Source organism: Schistosoma haematobium, chromosome 1 (genome assembly GCF_000699445.3).
Source record: "Schistosoma haematobium chromosome 1, whole genome shotgun sequence".
Lineage (NCBI taxonomy): Eukaryota > Metazoa > Platyhelminthes > Trematoda > Strigeidida > Schistosomatidae > Schistosoma > Schistosoma haematobium.
In genome coordinates, this window is record NC_067196.1 from 25452955 (window position 1) to 25474392 (window position 21438).

General features: G+C 33.0%; 1 protein-coding gene across 1 annotated transcript in view; it reads right to left on the reverse strand.

The window, feature by feature from the left end:
• MS3_00010084 (uncharacterized protein) overlaps positions 1–19941 on the reverse strand; it is a gene marked incomplete at both ends in the record, with an annotated part of 36753 nt that extends 16812 nt beyond the window's left edge. The window contains 2 exons of the mRNA XM_035730534.2: positions 3232–3379; positions 19369–19941. Of these exons, the coding sequence (XP_035588038.2) occupies positions 3232–3379; positions 19369–19941 (721 nt within the window). The remainder of the gene's footprint in view (positions 1–3231; positions 3380–19368) is intronic.
• Positions 19942–21438: the final 1497 nt, after the last annotated feature.

Sequence of the window (21438 nt, forward strand, 5' to 3'; positions counted from 1 at the left end):
TAAGTAATCAGCATACAATAAAGCTGTTCAGATTGATAATGAGTTGATCATGTCAATAATATTGTATAGACAAACCATCTTAAAATGTCATGTGTAAATTATATACGACTTTCTCAAATTTGTGATAATTAGAAGTATTTGAATTATTATACAAACTAGGAATCCCAGAAATAAAGCAAATTAGACGAAGAAGTACCAGGCAGTCATCATATACAAAGGAATCATTAGTTCATACAAGCAATCCAAAATGACTTTTTTTCATCACCTTAATAGAATAAATGCCAGGTATTGAAATTACACAGACCAGCTATATTTCAAGTGCTAATAATCTGTCTGATTATATAATTTGTTACACCTCATTATACTTTCACGAATGATGAGATATGCTTAAGAAAATCTTGACGGGGATCACCCTAAATAGAACAACTGAAATTCAAGAAATATTAATTATTCAGTCATAATTAATGTCGAGCTCAAAATATATCTGAGTCGGCCTTAGTTGCCACACCATATTAGCACATCGAGATGATAATAACAAGATAAATGAGGTAATCGAAACCATACAAGAGTGATGATAATGTGATCGAGTAAGCAACGGGAATACGGTTCGAAAAGACAAAGATAAAAGGTATTTATGAAAGAATCCTCGAATTCTTGATGCATAAGAAGATAAGGAATCAGTGAATCTGCGCCATTCTAACAGGTATAAGCCATATCACCCAACGTCTCCAATTGGTGATCGCTTGGATCCCAACAACATGGCCCGCATCTGCTTACACGACTCAATCCAATAGCAAATGTCTTCAGAGACCATTGCTACATTTTGGCCCCCCCCCCAAAAGAAACTTTCTGTCTACTTAATCCTAAAACAGTTAACATTGCCCGTTGAGACAGTTGGTTGTTAGGGATGAGTGACACATATCCAAACCACCCCAGTAGATGATTTACAATATCTTCAACCGTTTTGTTATATTTGCCTAGTATCCTATACCTAACTTCAGCATTGTACATCCAATATGAGTGATATATTGAAGACACCTATGATAAAAGCCTGAAGCCTATCCATGTTTAGAGTATTGGACAAGTGTTCTATCCTCATTCGAGATCAATAAACGGCTATGTACACATATAGGATCTTACATGAAATTAAGCTGAGAACATCAAATTCCTATTAATAATTCATTCAGTCAGTAAAATTAGTTAATTTAAAATTCAACACAATCTTCACTGAATGTCATCACCAATAAATAACTGTTTCATACTTTAGTTGATGGACTCAACTAATTAATCATATTGGCTACTATTTCACACTCCAGCTTGTTCACCCCACCCCCCAATAACCAGTCATTTAGAGGTTCATGATGATTATTAATTCAGGTAATTTAATCTATAAGATAATAAATGCAAGTTCAAACTTGTACCACAACATATGCACATTCAATATTAACCTTAATTATTTTTACCTGAGAAAATTTCATGATCTATCAACAATAATAATTATAATAACAAAAATGAAAGACTGAATTCCCATGCAGTGTACTTTATTTCTTTGAAAAGAAAAACCTACCCGACAAAGTTATAGAAACTAATCTATAAAAAGGATCAGTATGATGTGACAATCTGTTTATATTATTATATATATATATATATATATATATATATATATATATATATATATATATATATATATATATATATATATATATATATGTAAATACACATGACAATAGATGATAATTCTTTAATCTTCGAACTATTATTTTGTTATTTTCAATGTATGTATGTAAATGTAAGCTATTTTACTATCATTTTAGAAGATCACGTTCTATGATATTTGTACACTTTCTTTTTTCAACTAATTACTATGATCGGGTATAATCTCTATGATTTCTAAATAGCCTAGTAAATATGACCATCAGGTGTATAGTTGAAATAATATTTTCTTTCTATTTTATTTATTCATTTACATATTTGGGTAATTTTGATGGTGTAAAAGAGAGAGAGAGAGAGTGGGAGAAGAGAAGTATTAAGTTTAAACTAATAGAACCGTTATTATACATAATAGGTAGGATTTATTTGATTAATAAATAAGCACGTTTAACAGTCAAATGATTAATGAGTTTTTTTTATTGTTATGCGGTAAATAGTATCATGATATGTATACACTTAATTAAATTTACATCCCTAGTTGATTTATTCAAATATATACAAAAGAAAATTAGATCCTTATTAAAGTCTAACATTTTCAAGAATATCCTATCAACTGAACAATTTCATATCAGCCATTATGATAAATTCAATACTGAATATTAACAATGGAATTTCACAAACTCTTATGAATAAACGTTGTATAGGATTTTTTAAAAAAAAGAAGCTAGTAGCTACGTTGGATTGAATAGCTTAGTTGAGTTTGAGTTGGTGTTTGAATTGATAAGTATTAATTTCTAGTCTCTGTGTAAAAATTAATACAATAATAAGGTTCTATCCAGCTGATGAATCATATGTAGGACGAAATGCACTTCCTAGATTCTATTGATGATCACCAAGTAATCATTAAAAGTGTTTAATCATCCGCTTTGAGATAAATTATAGGTAACCATACTACTAGTTATTAGATTCTATTCCATTTTTATTCATAGTATGTGGTAAAATCGATTTGTGACTAGGTATCTTTATTTTTAAAAAAATTGAATTATCTTTCACTAAAGCAGTGTGGTATTATTAGCTACAAGAGAGAAAACAGAGAAACAAAGGTTTAAATTCAATCAAATATCACTTTCTACCAAACATCCATTAAATAAAAAGCTCTAATCTTCACTAGTAGACGTACATAATTGTGGAATATGACTGAAAATTATCAGCTATGCTCAGATTTTAGGTAACGAAATGACTTTTACCGCTTGTTATGATGTATGTTTCTAGAGTTACATGTTCGACTTCTTTTTTTGTTTTGTTAAAGAGACTATTTCTCACAACTTATATAACATTACATTATTGTGAAACGAATCGAGGATATAAGTCGACATAAGCAGAAATCTGAAGCAAGTGTAGACAAAGAACGAATGTTTTATGTGATTACCTATAAATCTTATTCACAAAACTGATCACCTACAACCAATCTAAAGAGTAGATATTTATAACAATGAATACTGTGTAATAGACAAATAAAGTATTGATTTTTTTTTGGAAATGGTAATATAAATATTTATTCAAAAATATAAATTTACTTACCCGGTAATACCATGCCTAATCGTATACACTTTTGATAACGACATCGCTGACAATGTGTACGTGTATCTTTATTGATTTCACATGTATTCGACTTGGTACATGTATATTTAGTGAAATTCTCTCCTTTTGAACTACGAATAAAAAATTTCTGTGATCAAGAAACAAAATTTGGGAAAAAAATTTATTCGAAGGATAATCAATATATATATATATATATATATATATATATATATATATATATATATATATATATATATATATATATATATATATATAAACTAGTCATATGCAACAAAGAACTTGACTTATATGGGCATCAGTCCGAGTTGCCACACCAAATAAACACGGCAAGATCCCAGAGTAGTAAACGTATTAACAGTATTAGTAGTAGAAAACACTAAGCATTGAGAAGTAAATACGGATTCTCAAAATAAAAACATTTCTCAGGTAATAAAATTAGGAGTAAACGGAAGACAATAGGTGAATGTAACTGTGTTATGGAGAACGAGTTTCTGTTTTATGTCACCCAAAGTTGAATCATTGGGTACGATAGTCACGCAGATATCACTCAGGTAGTATACATTTGCTAACGTGGCTAAGTTCAACAATTAATGACTTCATAGACATGTGAACTACTGAGGAATCCCATACTAGGAAAAATAACCGTCTACTGCTTCCAGATATTTAATGGTAGTTTAACATTAATCGGTTCATGCTTTTAATAAGATATGAAGTAGGTGTAAAATGTGGATATTTTATTGACAGTTCTAAAGTTTATACTAAAAATACTGGGAGAATAGAGAAATAAATTTTATGATGAGCACCATAATTTCAAATCATTGAGTTGAAAATTGTGATGTATCCGACTGTTTTGTTCCCATTACAAAAGCTAAGTGTTTTGGACCTCAACCAACAAATAACTACCATCATTCGAATTGGTTACTTCAGGTATATCTACTGAAGGACCATATAATCTACAGACAACTTACCCATAGATATAAAAGACTTAGTTTATCAGTTAGAATGTCTACAGGCTATATGATACGCTTAAATAACACATGAAAAACTTTTCACTGGTCTTGTTATAATTTATTAAGATAGCTAACTGAACTGGTGTAAAAACTGTTACTAAAGCACACTTGCGATGGAAATTATTAACTGATAAATAGCTATTCATTTTGTGTTGGGAATATAAAAACAGGTTACATATTCGTTTGTAACATTAATTTTGCTACATCGCATACATTCCCCCTGTAAAAAAAAGCTTTCATTATTATTTTTAAAAATCTCTCTGCATATATCATATTTGTGGACGAAATTTAAAGACATTACTATCTGTAAAGACCCTTGTGTTGGTCAAAGGGAAAAAAATTGTGAGGTGATAACCATAATTATCAATATAATCAACCAATCACATTTCTAATTCTCTAACCTTGTAACGGACAAAAAATAGTGTTGTGATTCATGGCATCCAATTAGAATTAACCAAACATTATTTAGTAATGGCAAACACCAGATAAATGATGTGGTGATGACGACAGGAATAAAGAGATATATATACCAGAAGTAAAAACAAAATATAAAATCTAGTAGATTGCAGACACAACAATGACGCGATAACAATATAAGATGAAAGGTAGGATTTAGAACAATCAAAAATGAAAACAGGTGGTAGATTACACGTAATTGAAACATATCAGAGACATTCGTAAATCGAAATATACCTGATTAAACATGCGAATTTACACATATGACGCATTGTGAATACAGACACACGGCGATTGTTCCTAAATTACCTAGAAAATTCAGTATGAGGAATTGTAGAGATTGAAATTAGACATTAACACCGTTGGATACCGGCTCAGTAGTCTGGAGGTTAAGCATTCGTGCACGAAGCTAAGGGTCCTAAATCCGAGTCCCTCGTGTGAGATCATGGATGCGCGCTGCCGGGGGTCCCATACTAGGGCGAAACGGCCATCCAGTGCTTCCAGGTTTTAACTCGTGTTTTAGCTTATATCAATTAATGGTTCCAACTGTTTCCTAGTGCCCACTCAAAACATATACATACAATTTATCGAAGGGGTTAAATTAGTTCACTGCAGAGAAAGTAAAATGAACGACTTATTCTATAGAAATTGGCTTTTTAAATTCCCGTCTTTATTTGGCAAGTATGACCCGACTGCTTACCTTCCGGTTACATTTCCATATAAATAATTATTTATTATTTATGACGTAAACGTTGATAGAGGGTTTCCATCTCATATACTAACATTATATACAGAACTATTCATAACCATGAACTATTGAACTAAATTACCTTCCGCTTCGGGTCCAATATTATGCTCCTAATAATCAGTGATTGCACACGACTCCATATAGGATCAAACTCAGGACATTCCAGTTTTGCTTATTTCACCACTTATTTGACATAATCCTAATCACATTTCGTCGATAATCTCTGACCATATTTCTAACCCGGTAAACTCCAGAAGTTGAGTTCTCCACAGAATTTCTCGAAATTCAACTGTAAAAGCTTAACACTAGATATCATACACAATTATCATTTATTCAGGGAGGTTTGTGTATAGTCTGAGAGCAACTTCCATTTAGAATCTGAATAGTTATGAAAGAACTAAATGTTTGTGATTCAAATCGACTTATCCAATTAAATAAATGGGTTAATCTAATCAAGGTTAGTGATATTTTTAATTCCGCTTAAATAAGAAACATATGCACATTTTGTCTATTCAACAACTACACATATACTAAGCATATGCGAACAAAATCAACACCATATGTATAAATAAAAGATCAGTAGCAAAATGAAACGGAACCGAAGGGTGAATCGATTCATTCTCTGTATTTAATTACTTGATAGAATTTCTAACTAACTTAGATATAATTTTATCTGTAAATTCGAACTAATAATTCTGAATAAATCAATAATTAATACATAAATGAAATCCAGTAATCAAATAATGACAGCTTGTGTACCGGTGATTTTAAAGAGTACTTTATATATATATATATGTGTGTGAGGGCTTGTGGTAAAACTGCAAGTTAATAGTTATCTTTTCTGTAATATTCATTTAATAATAACAAAATTATGATGCCATAAGAAAATCACACAACTTTGGTTTAAATACACCCCATTGAAATAGTCAAATCCACTTACTGATACATGCCAAAATGATTTGCAGATCGTTAACATATTTTTTCAAAAAATTTATCTCTCTCTTACTCAAAGTATTTAAGCGTTGACTATCGAAGACCGAATAATGAACCGACTTATTTTAAACAACTTGTTAACCTGTCTAGTAGCTAATCATTAAATAAGAATGGTTAGTGAAAGTAAGAAGGGAGTCAGATACATTTAATGCTAATGAATATTTATTAGAAAAGCGTGTTCGTAATTTTAAACAAAACTTATTCTTTCCTGATGATATTCAATTCCTTGTCATCTAATGAAGTAGTCAATGAATATACAACTGATTTTAATAATATCAGCGGATTTGCTGCAGCATTATAAAGCATGTAGGCCGATGGGAGTTGACTCGTGTATCTTAAGCCAATAAACTATGTAAATGGAGGACATAAAACACAACACAATAAAATTTTAAAAGTTCTGTTTTTGATGATGACTGCACATTCAATATAATCGTTAAAAAATACGCCATAAAATAGGGGACAATAAATTTAGTTCAGTTCTAGTAAGGATCTGTGACCAGTGGAACTGAACAACGTTGAACGTGAAACAAATATCACCGATAGAACTATATGATGATCACAAAATATCGCAATTTACTGCAACTGAGACTGTTAGCCGTTGAGTGGTAATTGAGTGTCCTAGATATTAAGTACCTCATATGATGTTTGAAGATCCTGTATTAAAGACTGGATGTGTCCGTGTATGCTCACTGCCCAAGACTTCCGTACTAGAACTAGAAAGCTGTCCACTGTATATTGGTTTTGAATTAGTCTGACAACAATCAATTCGTGACGTCAATTTCAGCAACCAAAAATCTTAACAAACCGCCTAAACTAATAGAACGAAACCGTTGTGAAACTTTCTCATCATTTACAAATACGGCAAAACAACGGCAATAGGATAATTTCAAAGATTTATGACACTGAGTCAGCCTACATATTTATTAATCTATATTTATCAAATCACATTCATTTCATTATATTTCGATGATTTCGTTCCAACTGTACGTCTCCATTCTACTCGTCAACTGTTGCCACTTCATTCATTCCCATTCACAAGTCAACACTAATTATAATCATCAATCATTTCGTACTTAAACATTGTACTGAAATATTCAAACTATCTACATTTCGTGATTTATTGCTTATCTTGTGTTGCGGAATTGTATTGTATTTCGTTTGTTGTATGTTGTACTTGATCACATGAGTTCTAAGTCAACTAACTAACTAACTAACTAACTGATAATACTAAATACTTGACTGTCTTCGCAATGTTCCAATGATGGAATTGGGAATGTATGACAAACTCTGTGTGGTCAACTGACTTGACAGCTTATCTATCGAATGTAAAATAGTTCATTTACAAAACTAATAATTTATGTATATGAAAAGTGAAAGAAAATCATGTTGTCATCAAAATGTTTTCAGGGATTGATCAAAATCACGCAGTCCAATAGGAGATGGTATAATATCCTGTTTGATTCATGGACAACCATAAGTTCAAACTCCCAAGGAGTCCAATACTAGAACGAATAAGCTCTCCAGTCGTTTCTGGTTTTCAATGGTACTCTATCAAGATCATTTTTACAATCCATCAATATAGACTATAAATTAAATTGATCTCTATAAAACTCCTTCAGCTAAACTATTCATGAGTTTGTTCAATTGTGTTCAGTTGTCCGATATTGAAACATTAAATCATGAATCCATTTTTTGAAAATTTCAAAATGATATCAATGACAGATATAACTAAATGTTGAAAATTGTATGAATACTGTAAATTCTTTCTTCTTCTTTCTTCGATTACTTGATAATTTTTTAGTTAGAAAACTATTAACTGTTGAGCATAGAAAAGGAATAATAATCATATAACTTTGATCTTCGATTCTCCAACTGATATCAGTCTATCATATCAAACTAACTTTCTCAATCCATATTCATTTATATTCTTCTAGAGTTATTGCCGGTCCCAAGCCCGGGTACAGGAGGATTGTTCGGTATGGGGTTAGCGACCCCATCCTGTAGAAATCTAACTCGCTAAAATAACGCTAACCAGAAAAAATAATTCAAACCATTTAAACTCTGCTCTGCGAGTTAAAAGATCTTCATTAAGATAAACTATGACGCCTCATGGTGTAAGCCGAGTTCCTTCGAATGTCACGAGGCCGATGATGCCCCTCCTAACAACCAGAGCAACAATTTTCATAGGTACATGGAACGTACGGACAATGTGGGAGACCAGGAAGAACAGTCAAATGGCAACGGAAATGAGGAGATACAAATTGGCACTACTGGGAATCAACGAAACCCATTGGACCCAAGTCGGACGGGCAACAAAAGCTAAGTACGGGAGAGACGCTGCTATACTCCGGTTATGAAGAAGAAAATGCTCAACACACTCAGGGAGTTGCGCTAATGCCGTACAAAGTAGCACCAAATGCACTTGTATGATGGGAATCTCACGGATCCACAATCATAAAAGCATCATTCAAAACAAAGGAGGGGATCACAATGAATATTATCCAATGTTATGAACCCACCAATGATAGCAACGACAACATTAAAGATCAATTCTATGAGAGGCTGCAATCAATCATAGAGAAGTGCCCAAGAAAGAACCTCACCATTCTGATGGGGGATCTAAACGCCAAAGTCGGAATAGACAACACCTGATATGAAGATATCATGGGACGACATGGATTGACTGGGAGAGAAAAACGAAAATAGGGAAAGATTTGCAAATCTGTGTGCATTCAACAAATTGGTCATAGGTGGGGGACAATATTTCCACACAAACGTATACACAAAGCTACATGGATCTCATCGGACCACACCACATCACACAGAACCAGATAGATCATATTTGTATCAATAAAAAGTTCCGAAGAACAAAGGAAGATGTGAGAACCAGGGGAGGAGCTGACATGGATTCAGATCACCACACCACCTAGTTGTGGCCCATTTAAAACTGAAGCCGAAGAAGAACTGAACAACTGGACAAACAACACTACAACGATTCAATACAGCCTTCCTTCGAGATACTGACAAACTCAATCAATTCAAGATAGCTCTCAACAACAGGTTCCAAGCCTTACAGGATCTACTGAACGAAGAAGAAGAAACTACTATGGAGGACAACTGGAAAAGTATCAAAGAAGCATTAAGTACAACGTGTCAAGAGGTTCTGTGCCTCAACAAGCATCATCATAAGGAATGGATCTCTATAGAAACACTGGACAGGATCAAAAAAAGGAAGAACGAGAAGACGGCAATTAACAACAGCGGAACACGAGGAGAGAAAGTCCGAGCACAAGATGAGTACATAGAAGCAAACGGGCAAGTGAAGAATAGCATTAGAGCCGACAAGAAGAAACACGTGGAAGAACTAGCAACGACGGCTGAAAAAGCTGCATGAGAAGGAAATATGAAACAGCTTTACAATACAACGAAGAAACCAGCAGGGAAGTATAGTAAACCAGAGACCGGTCAAAAGCAAAGAAGGCAGGCAAATCACTGAAATTCAACAACAGCGGAACAGATGGGTAGGTTACATTGAGGAATTCCTGAATAAGCCGACCCCAATGAATCCACCGCACATGGAAGCAGCACACACAGATCTTCCTATAGATGTCAATCCACCAACGATGGGAGAAATCAGAATGGTCCATCATCAGACAAATCAAGAGCGGGAAAGCAGAAGGACCCGACAATATACCAGCTGAAGCACTGAATGAAGTCAGACATCGAAGTAACTACAAACAAGCTTCACCTTTTATTCAAAAAGATTTGGGAGGAGGAACAAGTGCCGATGGACTGGAAAGAAGAACGCCTCATCAAGATTCGAAAGAAAGGAAATCTGAGTAAGTGTGAGGACTACACAGCCATCACACTACTGTCAGTACTAGGGAAAGTCTTTAACAGAGTGTTGCTGAACCGGATGAAAGGCGCAGTAGACGCCCAACTTCGAGATCAGCAAGCTGGATTCCGTAAGAATTGATCGTGCACAGACTGAATTGCAACACTACGGATCATCGTCGAACAATCAGTTGAGTGGAACCCATCACTTTACGTCAACTTCATTGATTATGAAAAGTCATTTGATAGTGTAGATAGGAGGACATTATGGGAACTTCTTCGACACTATGGAGTTCCTGAGAAGATTGTCAACACAATCCGGAACTCATAGAACGGACTACAGTGCAAAGTAGTGCATGGAGGACAGCTGACAGATGCATTCCAAGTAAGGACTGGAGTCAGACATAGCTGTCTGCACTCTCCCTTCCTCTTTCTTCTGGTGGTCGACTGGATTATGAAGATCTCGACATCTGAGGGAAAACGCGGAATACAATGGACAGCTCAGAACCAATTAGACGATTTGGACTTCGCAGATGACCTAGCCCTCCTATCGCATACACATGAACAAATACAGATAAAGACAGTCAGTGTAGCAGCAGTCTCTGCATCAGTAGGCCTCAACATACACAAGGGGAAAACCAACGTCCTCAAATACAACACGGAGAGCAGCAATCCAATCACTCATGATGGCGAAACTCTGGAAGATGTAGAATCCTTCACATACCTGGGAAGCATGATCGATGAACAAGGAGGTTCAGATGCAGACGTAAAGGCGAGGATTGGCAAACAAAGCAAGGGCCGCATTCCTAAAATTGGAGAACATATAGAACTCAAAACAACTTTCAACCAATATCAAATTTAGAATCTTCAATTCGAACGTCAAGACAGTTGAAAGTTGGAGAACTATAACAACCACCATCAATAAGTTAAAAGTGTTTATAAATTATTGTCTACGCAAGATACTCAACATCCATTGGCCGGATACCATCAGCAACAGCCTTTTGTGGGAGAGCTGAAGAGGAAATTAGGAAAAGATTATGAACATGGATAGGACATACATTAAGCAAATCGTCAAACTGCATCACGAGGCAAGCCTTAACTTGGAATCCTGAAGGGAAGCGGAAAAGTGGAAGGCCAAAGAACACATTACGTCGGGAAATAAAGCAGACATGAAAAAGATGAAGAGGAACTGGAAGGAGCTGGAAAGGATTGCCTAGGACAGGGTTGGATGGTGAATGCTGGTGAGTGGCCTATGCTCCTTCACGAGTAGTAACAGGCGTAAGTAAGTAATGTTGTTTTAATTATCTATTCATGTAAATTAATGCAATATGATAATCACAGTTTCGTTTTAAACAAATAGTTATCATTTTGATTTAAACTGTTGTTTCATTTCAATAAAACAAAATAAACTTGCTCAATATATTCTGTTAACAGAAGGGGTTTTGTGGAGATTTAAATAATTTCAGTAATTGAAATCATGAGCCAATTGAAGCTAGGCCACCACAGAAAACCTGGAACCACTGGACGGTCGTTTCGTCCTAGTAAGGGACTCCTCAGCGATGCGCAACCACGAACCTGTCCCCCGCGAGATTTAAACCCACGATCTATCAGTTTTGTGCACGAGCGCTTAACCATTAGACCATTGGGTCGGCATTCAACGGTGTTAATGTCTGACTTCAACTAATCCACGAAATCGCGCCACCGTACACCATTGTCTTCAGTGAGCCGATATCTTACAATAGACTTGATTGAACTCCACTGGTAACGGCCTCTCACTAGAACTCCAGTGCTCCTAGGTTTTCCATTTAACTTATGATTCCCACTACTGATATTCTGTTTAATAAGTTGTTTTGAATTTTTCATCATCATCATCATCATTATACTACAGTTTTAGGTTCATTTCAATTTATAGAGATTAATTTTTGTCTTAGATCTTACAATTGTCATGTAAATGAGGTAAATCTTTAAAAATAGTAAAAAAATAATTTTTTTTCCTCTTTTTAGAAAAGAATAACACACATAGAATCATAACAAATCAATTTAGTCATTTCGAGACATTTTTTGACAAAATGTATTTTTTTCTAAAATCTAATATAAAAATAAATGACAAATTATCTTAATTCATGTCACGTAAATATACCTTTATTTTATTATGATATCTATCTCTATTCGATAAATGAAATTTGAATATGCAGTCATAATAATACTAATAATAATAATAATAATAGTAATAATAATAATGAACAGTGTAATAGATAGACACGAATAGAACAGTAATATTTAATTGGAACAAATGTGGGAATAGGTTTTCCATAATGGTGCATTTAGGCATGTGTGCGCGCGCGCGTGTGTGTGTGTATGGGAAGAAAGGAAGAGAAGACATAGAGGAGTGAAAGAAGATAAATATAGAAATATATTGGGCATTGAAGGGAAAACATATATGTATACATATATATATATATATATATATAACAACGCGCAAAGTATAAAAAATTGTTACATTTTTTTCTACCCCTGTTTTTATATCAACAAAATGAGTGAATAACTGGTTTATTGGTTGGATATCTGTACTTATTTGTTAGTGTGGATAGAATGGATTTCAAACAAAAAAAAAAACCAAAAAAAAAACAACAGAATAACTTCGTGAAAGTAGAAAGAACTAGAGAAAAAAATAAATGAAGGTAAATTTTGTGGAAAATAAAAAGTAAAGATAATGCAACACCAAAAGTACTTTTTAAACAAAATGAATAAACTTGTATAAGCAGATAAAACACAAAATTATCCGATGGTTATTTTTTTTCTTAAAAAAAAGAACTTTATTGAATTATTTAACTCAGTAATTTTTTTGTTTTAAAATCAAACATTAAATTAAAGACGATTATATTAACCGATTTTAATTCAAATCCTTTTCCTCATCAATAATATCATGCAATCAAATGAGCAAAATGTTTCTACCAATGCAATGGATTCTTTGTAGTGAGGAGAAACAACAACAACAAAAAAATACAACCGTTTGACAGAGAGAAAAAAAACAATGATGTGGGGAAAAAAATTAAAACTAAAAATAAACAAAAAAAAAGGTAAATCACAGAATAAATAGACTGATAGCCTATGTGGAGAAAATATTTTCATTATGTTTAGTGTAATTCATTCATTTATGAAATTTTTCTAAAAAAAAAATCTTATTTGACTTATTTCTATGGTAAAAAATTTTTTAAAAAAAGGGAAGAAAACAAACAAATTTCACATGATTGTAAAATGAAATTATGAAACAATTGAATCTACAGTGAACATTGAGAAATGTAGACGCGTATATATGGATAATGAGAAAGAATATGAGAAGTAAGGATAGTGAAGTGATAAAACAAGGAAATAGATAGTGTAAGGATGAATTGTTTCAACACGTTTAGTAAAAGATAATGAAACAGTTCTACACCTTTAATAAATAATATTAACAGTGATAATCTAAAGTTGGTTATGAAGATATCTAAATAATCTGAAAGGCGAAACTATAATTTATGGACGACCTCTAAGCAACGCTAAAATGACCTTGAAAATCTTCACCTATTGACTAGAACTAAATGATGATTATAAATCAATATGAGGAATTAGAATTATGATTCACAGTTGATGGTTAGGGTCAGGAATTAGATTTAGTGTTCTCATCACAAACTGACATAAGCTATAATGCCAAAATAGTATTTACCCATATGAGTGAATGAATTTCGCACTAAAATCCAAGACCCATTATCTTAAATCTGATGAGCTCGTCCATAAATTATAGTTTCGTTGTCATTAGCTCATGGATAAGATTTTTAACAATGGTCTAATTTTGATCAGTTCATGATCTCAATAAAAACTCATACATTTGTGTAACAATCGGCAAAACAATGCATATATGAATAAGTAGACTAGACAATGTTATTATATGTTGGAAATAGTTAACTTTTGTGTCGGCTACTCCTTATGAATATTGTTTCATAAGTATTAAAAACTTATCAAATAATAATAATAATTGAAGGAGGAAGAAGTAAAAGAGGAAAGAATTTACAATATTGATACAATTTTCAACATTTAGTTATATCTGTCATTGATATCATTTTGAAATTTTCAAAAAATGGATTCATGATTTAATGTTTCAATATCGGACAACTGAACACAATTGAACAAACTCATGAATAGTTTAGCTGAAGGAGTTTTATAGAGATCAATTTAATTTATAGTCTATATTGATGGATTGTAAAAATGATCTTGATAGAGTACCATTGAAAACCAGAAACGACTGGAGAGCTTATTCGTTCTAGTATTGGACTCCTTGGGAGTTTGAACTTATGGTTGTCCATGAATCAAACAGGATATTATACCATCTCCTATTGGACTGCGTGATTTTGATCAATCCCTGAAAACATTTTGATGACAACATGATTTTCTTTCACTTTTCATATACATAAATTATTAGTTTTGTAAATGAACTATTTTACATTCGATAGATAAGCTGTCAAGTCAGTTGACCACACAGAGTTTGTCATACATTCCCAATTCCATCATTGGAACATTGCGAAGACAGTCAAGTATTTAGTATTATCAGTTAGTTAGTTAGTTAGTTAGTTAGTTGACTTAGAACTCATGTGATCAAGTACAACATACAACAAACGAAATACAATACAATTCCGCAACACAAGATAAGCAATAAATCACGAAATGTAGATAGTTTGAATATTTCAGTACAATGTTTAAGTACGAAATGATTGATGATTATAATTAGTGTTGACTTGTGAATGGGAATGAATGAAGTGGCAACAGTTGACGAGTAGAATGGAGACGTACAGTTGGAACGAAATCATCGAAATATAATGAAATGAATGTGATTTGATAAATATAGATTAATAAATATGTAGGCTGACTCAGTGTCATAAATCTTTGAAATTATCCTATTGCCGTTTATTTGGCCTTTTCTTGAGGGATGGAAATGGTATTTCAGTCGATGAGGCTGAGTAATAAGCCTGATAATTCAATTCTGTATCAATAAACAGTATTATTTCTAACATATATGATAAGCCTGACGCCAAGTTTGGATCTGTTTCACGTCATATGATAAGCAGTAAGTACGTAGTTTCAAACATACGACAAATTTGACATGATAATATTTTAATTGTCAAACTCTTACATGTCACTGTAACGATGAATTGTTTTGACATGATACTCGAATGAAAAGTAAGTAGGGCCCGAACAAAGGCTTGAGACAAGTGTGTGCAACCCTACACATCTAGATTTTAAAAAAACATAGTAACGACACAGGTGAAAATTCGCTTCCGGTTGGTAAAACTGGTTGCTTTGTCTTGATTATACTATTATAGTGTTAGATGACTTTCAAGAATAATTCAGACCCCGTCAATTTTAAATTCCGAAGCATCAGAGGTAGGTAGGGGTGCATAGAAGTCTCGCAAGCTAGACTCAAGGCTCCTAGTTTTAATAACACCCAGCAATTTTCACAATACACACACTGATAATGTCATGATTACTTAAGAGCTAAATTCTAAAAAATTTCTAGTTGGGAGTTGTACCTTATATGGTTATAATCTAATAGACTGAGACAAGAAGAGATGAGGTGACACCATTTCATTAGTATTTGCTCAAAGCAAACAATTTTACTGTTGTATTCTGACTCAATGATCTAAATGTATCCTGTTCACATTTGAAAAAAACCAGGATAAATTTGGTTCATGATTCTTTGTGTGTGTAGTAGTAGTAGTAACATGACACTAGGAAGAAAATAGTTGTTCAGTGCTTTCTTGTATCTTTAATATTTTAGAAAATCGATGCAAACTAATCAAAAACATTACCCTTCATAGTGTGTTTCTTTTTTTTCGCACGAACTCACGCACGCATAATGTTTCAGCAAGTTATGGAGAATTTACCGAACAAAATCATTCAGTAGAAAAGAATAAAAAGGAATATTTAAAAAGTAAACCGGTTACATTTAACGCGCTTAACCTGTGTTAAAAAAATGTGATATTTTTTACGATAAAATTTACTTGGTTTTTCATAAATTCTGAGAAGTTTTATCCGAATGCTATCAGGAAAGGTTAGATGCAATCGGTAGAAAGCCTTATGTGGAAGCTTCATATTAGTTGCCATTTGTCAGAAATGTGTACCTGGACTTTTGATGAAACCGACCCCTTATGTGGGATCTCAACACACATTTTAGTCATGCATTCAGAGATAATACCAATTAAACTATACAAGTTACAGCTGACCTACTTTAGAACTGAGACATTCACACTGATTACAGAATAATAAGCAACATCCTGTCTGCTCATTCCTTAATCCTGATAGACTAATAAGTCGTCTTGGAAATCACCTCCAATTATCTAAGTTCAATACAAAGTGCTCATGATATTCAGCCACTTAAATTAGTGACCCCATTGTAACTATTCAAATGTAAGACTGATCATTACATAGAGATGAATCAGTGTTCTCGCCATTTGATATATGTCAAAAATTGTTTCGAATAGATGAGTCGATAATCATGTAATATTTTATTTTTTAAGTTATTCCATCCTTACTCTAAAGGATGAACATCCAAATGGGAAAATTAAATTCAATATCTCAACAAGCTGATAATACATTTGAATCAATATATCGGTTGGAAATCTTGTAACTACTAAGATCGTAATTTAAAGAAAGAAACTGTGAACATCACCGGATAGAATGTTAAAGACAAAAGGTTTCTACAACTTGACTTTTATTCCACTACTAATGTTAGTTTTATCCCCAGTAAATGTTATATTTGTATGTTTCGTTTCTAAATATGCAGATAAAAACTAAGGCAAGATGTTTTCAATAAAAGATATACTCTTGTACAGTTATAAACCTAACAATTACTAATGGTCAGTAAAATATCAGAGTTAATTAGGAATATTATTGGGAACAATTTTCAGAATAAATTACTAGCTAGGAAACCATTGAAAAAGATCACAGAATACTGGTTAATTAAGTCATCCTACTTTAAGACTCCAGAAATTTACGTTCACAAATAGGTTCAAGAACGAACCCAACAATTCTAGTGACATTGGATCAATTAGATACCCACCAAATGGTAAGCGTACGTGACTGAAAAAGAGACGACTTTCATTTCTAAAGGACAAAACATACAACAGGGCTGGCTTAATTTTCCAAGGCATATATATATGAGCACACATATGTTTTGATTTGGTTAGAATAATGAACTTTCTTTTTCACTCGAGTAGCCGATCGGGCTCGGGTATGGCCAGACTGCGTGTCAGTATCAAGTATCGAATAATGCGCGTCACGTTTGTCCAAGTATAGTCATTAAAGGTGTGCAGAAAAGGGAAAATTGAGCCGGCTTTTTTGAATTCACAATTTTATGATTGTTTTATCAAGAATGTGAACCTCTATTCCATACCAGGATCAAGGCCCATTTCTATTCAAGCATGATGTGTGAATTAAATCTAGAATGTGACAGAATTGAACCTGAGCAAAACATAACGTTCAAAATAATTTCGAAACCTTCTCCTCTATACGTAATAATCTATTATTTTTTTTAACTGACCTAATTGATTGTTATTATTTAAAGTTTATTTATTTATGCCAAGAACTTAATGTTCAGTCAAAATTTCAATAACTTCAAGAATTAATTAATCTACTGAAGTTCCCAACTGAAAGTCAACATCTATCAGATTAACCATTAATGCAATAGTAACTCGGAGAATACACGTTCATCATATTGACGGATATCCAAACTAAATTAATTTCATCAAATAAGTTAAAACAACTGTGTTATTAGACTAAGTAGGCTAATGAGAATTTATGTGTATTTCAATGGCTAAGCGCCCAATACAAAACATGGAGATCTTTGGATTATGTCCCTTGATGATGTTTTGCGTGAGTACTGTTGAGAGGTACCACTCTAGATCAAAACGATTGTTCAATACTCACTTGTTTTCAATGGGACACAGATTGATATCAATTTGTGCTGAATATTGCCTGAAAATGTTACCATTATTTTGATAAACGAAATGTATAGGCTAATATCCATGTATTTAAATAGGGTGATAGGATACGTGTTCGTGAGTTTTTGATGCATCTGCCTCTCAGTTTTCAATACGATTGCGATATACACCATTTTTGCGCTCACTCAGTGAATAAATGCATAATTTTCACAGAGGATTTCATTTCAAGCTATAACTTTCACTCGCTCTTGTTGTTTTTTTCAGCCGGCAAGTTGAGATATGCCACAATACCATGTTCATAGAAGACCTATGTAGATAGTTTCAGATGACTGAAATGAAGTCCCGAGTGGAAATTGCATTCTTATATGCAGCACTGAAATACTAAATGAACGGCAAATTTTTACAAAATGCCAGATATAGCAGTCTTACTAAACATTAAAAAAGGGTGGTTATCATTACCATTTAGTAAGGAAATTCATGAAGAACGTTTTATAATCATGGACAAAAGTTGAAAAGATTTAATCATTAAACTGACCCTAAATCGTAAGACTTAATAGATCAAAGATCAAAAACACAGCTACAGAGTCGAACGAACATATCTCTTTTGCATTTCAGGAAAGTTAGCAATATGCAATATAAAATTAGAATTGTGTGCATTTCCTTTCTCACAACACTCATAGTTTCCTCATCTAGATTTCCATATTTTCTTTTAAGTTCCACTTAAAGATATGTTCTACCGTTTAACCTTTTTATCTTCAAATCACATGTAATCTTATCCGTAATTAATTATTACAACTGAATATATTACATTAGAATCCATTGAATTCATTCATTTGTTCTATTCTTATTATTATCATATAATCACCTTTCGTTCATTTCTATTCTTATTTATAATGACCTTCACTTACCTGCTTGAAAAACCACACTCTAAATTTTTGTTGTGTAATTATTACTTTCACAAGTCATGTTATTTCTAATGAGTTTGATGATTCATTTCCTTCTCTATATTTATGGTCTGTTTTACCCATTTTTATGAACTATACCTCATGAATCTTATCATTATCAATTAACAATTAAAAGGAAAATTTATTCTTCCACATACCTTGCATGCTTCACAGACATATGCATTACAATGAAAACCGGCAGCTACATCACCACATATATCACATGGCTTTCTATCTTTAATATTTAATCCACTTAGTTGTTGGTGAGGATGATAATGATTTAGACATGAATGATGTTGACTTGATACATCCAAACTTGGATTAGATTCCAGTACGTTTTGCTCGGATTGTAAAGGAAAATCTTTATTTGATGCAAGAAACATCAATGAATTAGAAGGTAATGATTGTGACGGTGAATCTGTTTGATTCCATGATAACATGGGACTATCGTGATAAAATGGTACGGGATCCGAATGACACAATTCCTCTCGTTGTTGATGGTGATGATGATGATGATGATCAAAACGATGTGAATTATGTTGATAAGTTTTAAGATGTTGTGGTCGTGCAATTTGTGATAGTTGTTGTTGTTGCTGATGTTGATGACCGTGATGATCTGGGTGGTGGTGATGATGGAGGATTACTGTCGGAGATGTCAAAGATGATGATAAAGAATTACATAAAGATTGATTCTCATTCCCAAGACGACTGTACATCATACTGTTTACCATAAACAAATATTGTTCCAAAGTGGGAAATAATGAAATATTGACGCGAGATATTTAACTGTGCAGAAGTGAAATACTGAAGTATGTTAGTGTATTTTATGTCTAAATACACATTTATTTAATATCTATTGAAAATTGAAAAAGAAATAACGAACGATTATCACCCAACAAAACATTTCTAACCACAGAAAAAAAACAAGTAGTACATCACATTCTTTAATATCACACTGGTAGTAATATTGATTTAGTAAAGCAACAACCTAAGACCAACCATCTCAATGGGATTCGGAACATAATTGGTAGTTCGAATATTGACAGTATACCATACTGGGCTGAACATATATCTTAAACAATTTAAGACGTTACAAAGTCATATATATGTACACAGGGTTGTCATCTTACCTAGTGTAGCATCAGCTCGGTGTCCAATTTTGTATCCCAGTTACTGAAGTAAAATTAGAGATCACCTGATTTAGAATTCAGACTCTCTCGTTTTAACCCAGTGAACTGACTTACCAAAGTTTGATTTAACTGATCATTATCATTCCAATCTATAAGTTTGAATTTTTTTGTGAAGTTTACTGAATTTCAAATGCTGAGAAAACATCTTACATACTATGTAGATCACATTATTCATGCCCATTATTATTAATTCAGCCCTCAGAGGAGTTAGCAAATTAGAAACTAAAGTTAATTTTAACAAATTTTTAAGTCAGATAGCTCATTATCATCTAATACTGTATTTACTTTTATAAATGATCGATTCAACTACACCTCAGTCATCTTAGTGTTTTGTAGCATCAGTTGTTTCGTTACAGAAAGAAAATTTATTTACGTTTCTGCTACTTAGTTCGTCTTAATGTGTATAGTGATCTCAGATATTCAAAGTGAACTCAACTACATGATCTAACTTACTTAAAGATCATTATGGTAAAGAACTCACACCACTTAACGAAACACTGAAAATCAGTAAACACTGGGAAGCTAATTCATTTCGCTTTACACACCACTACAAAGCATATTTAGATCTAACAAAGTACTATCAATATGCTGAGTTAGACTTCAATTATCTATGTTTTTAATTGAGCAACTTGGCACAGTTCATATCAAATGTCATGGATCATAAGTTATTGGCATACTCTCGCGAGGTGACTTCTTGTCTCTTGATGAAAATAATAATTGGTGAAAACATAATTATTATTAGTTAACATAGTATCTTCTAGTTTTAAATGTCACTCGATTTGAGGGATTAAAATGGTAGAAGGAACTTTATTCTTCAGAAAAATGGGAGGAAACTCTACTGAAAGCTTTCATGTCATTAATTTTATTATAATCTTTATTGTAAACAGAGGCTAGGTGGGAAATTATCGCCTTAGTCTGCGATACCTCAATAAAATCCAACCAACTGGTCTCTACTGCAAAAGTGTAAGCAGAAATTCGTAAAGAAACGTATTTCCATATTATGAATCCACTTAGTATTCTGAAGGCTATGTGCCCCCC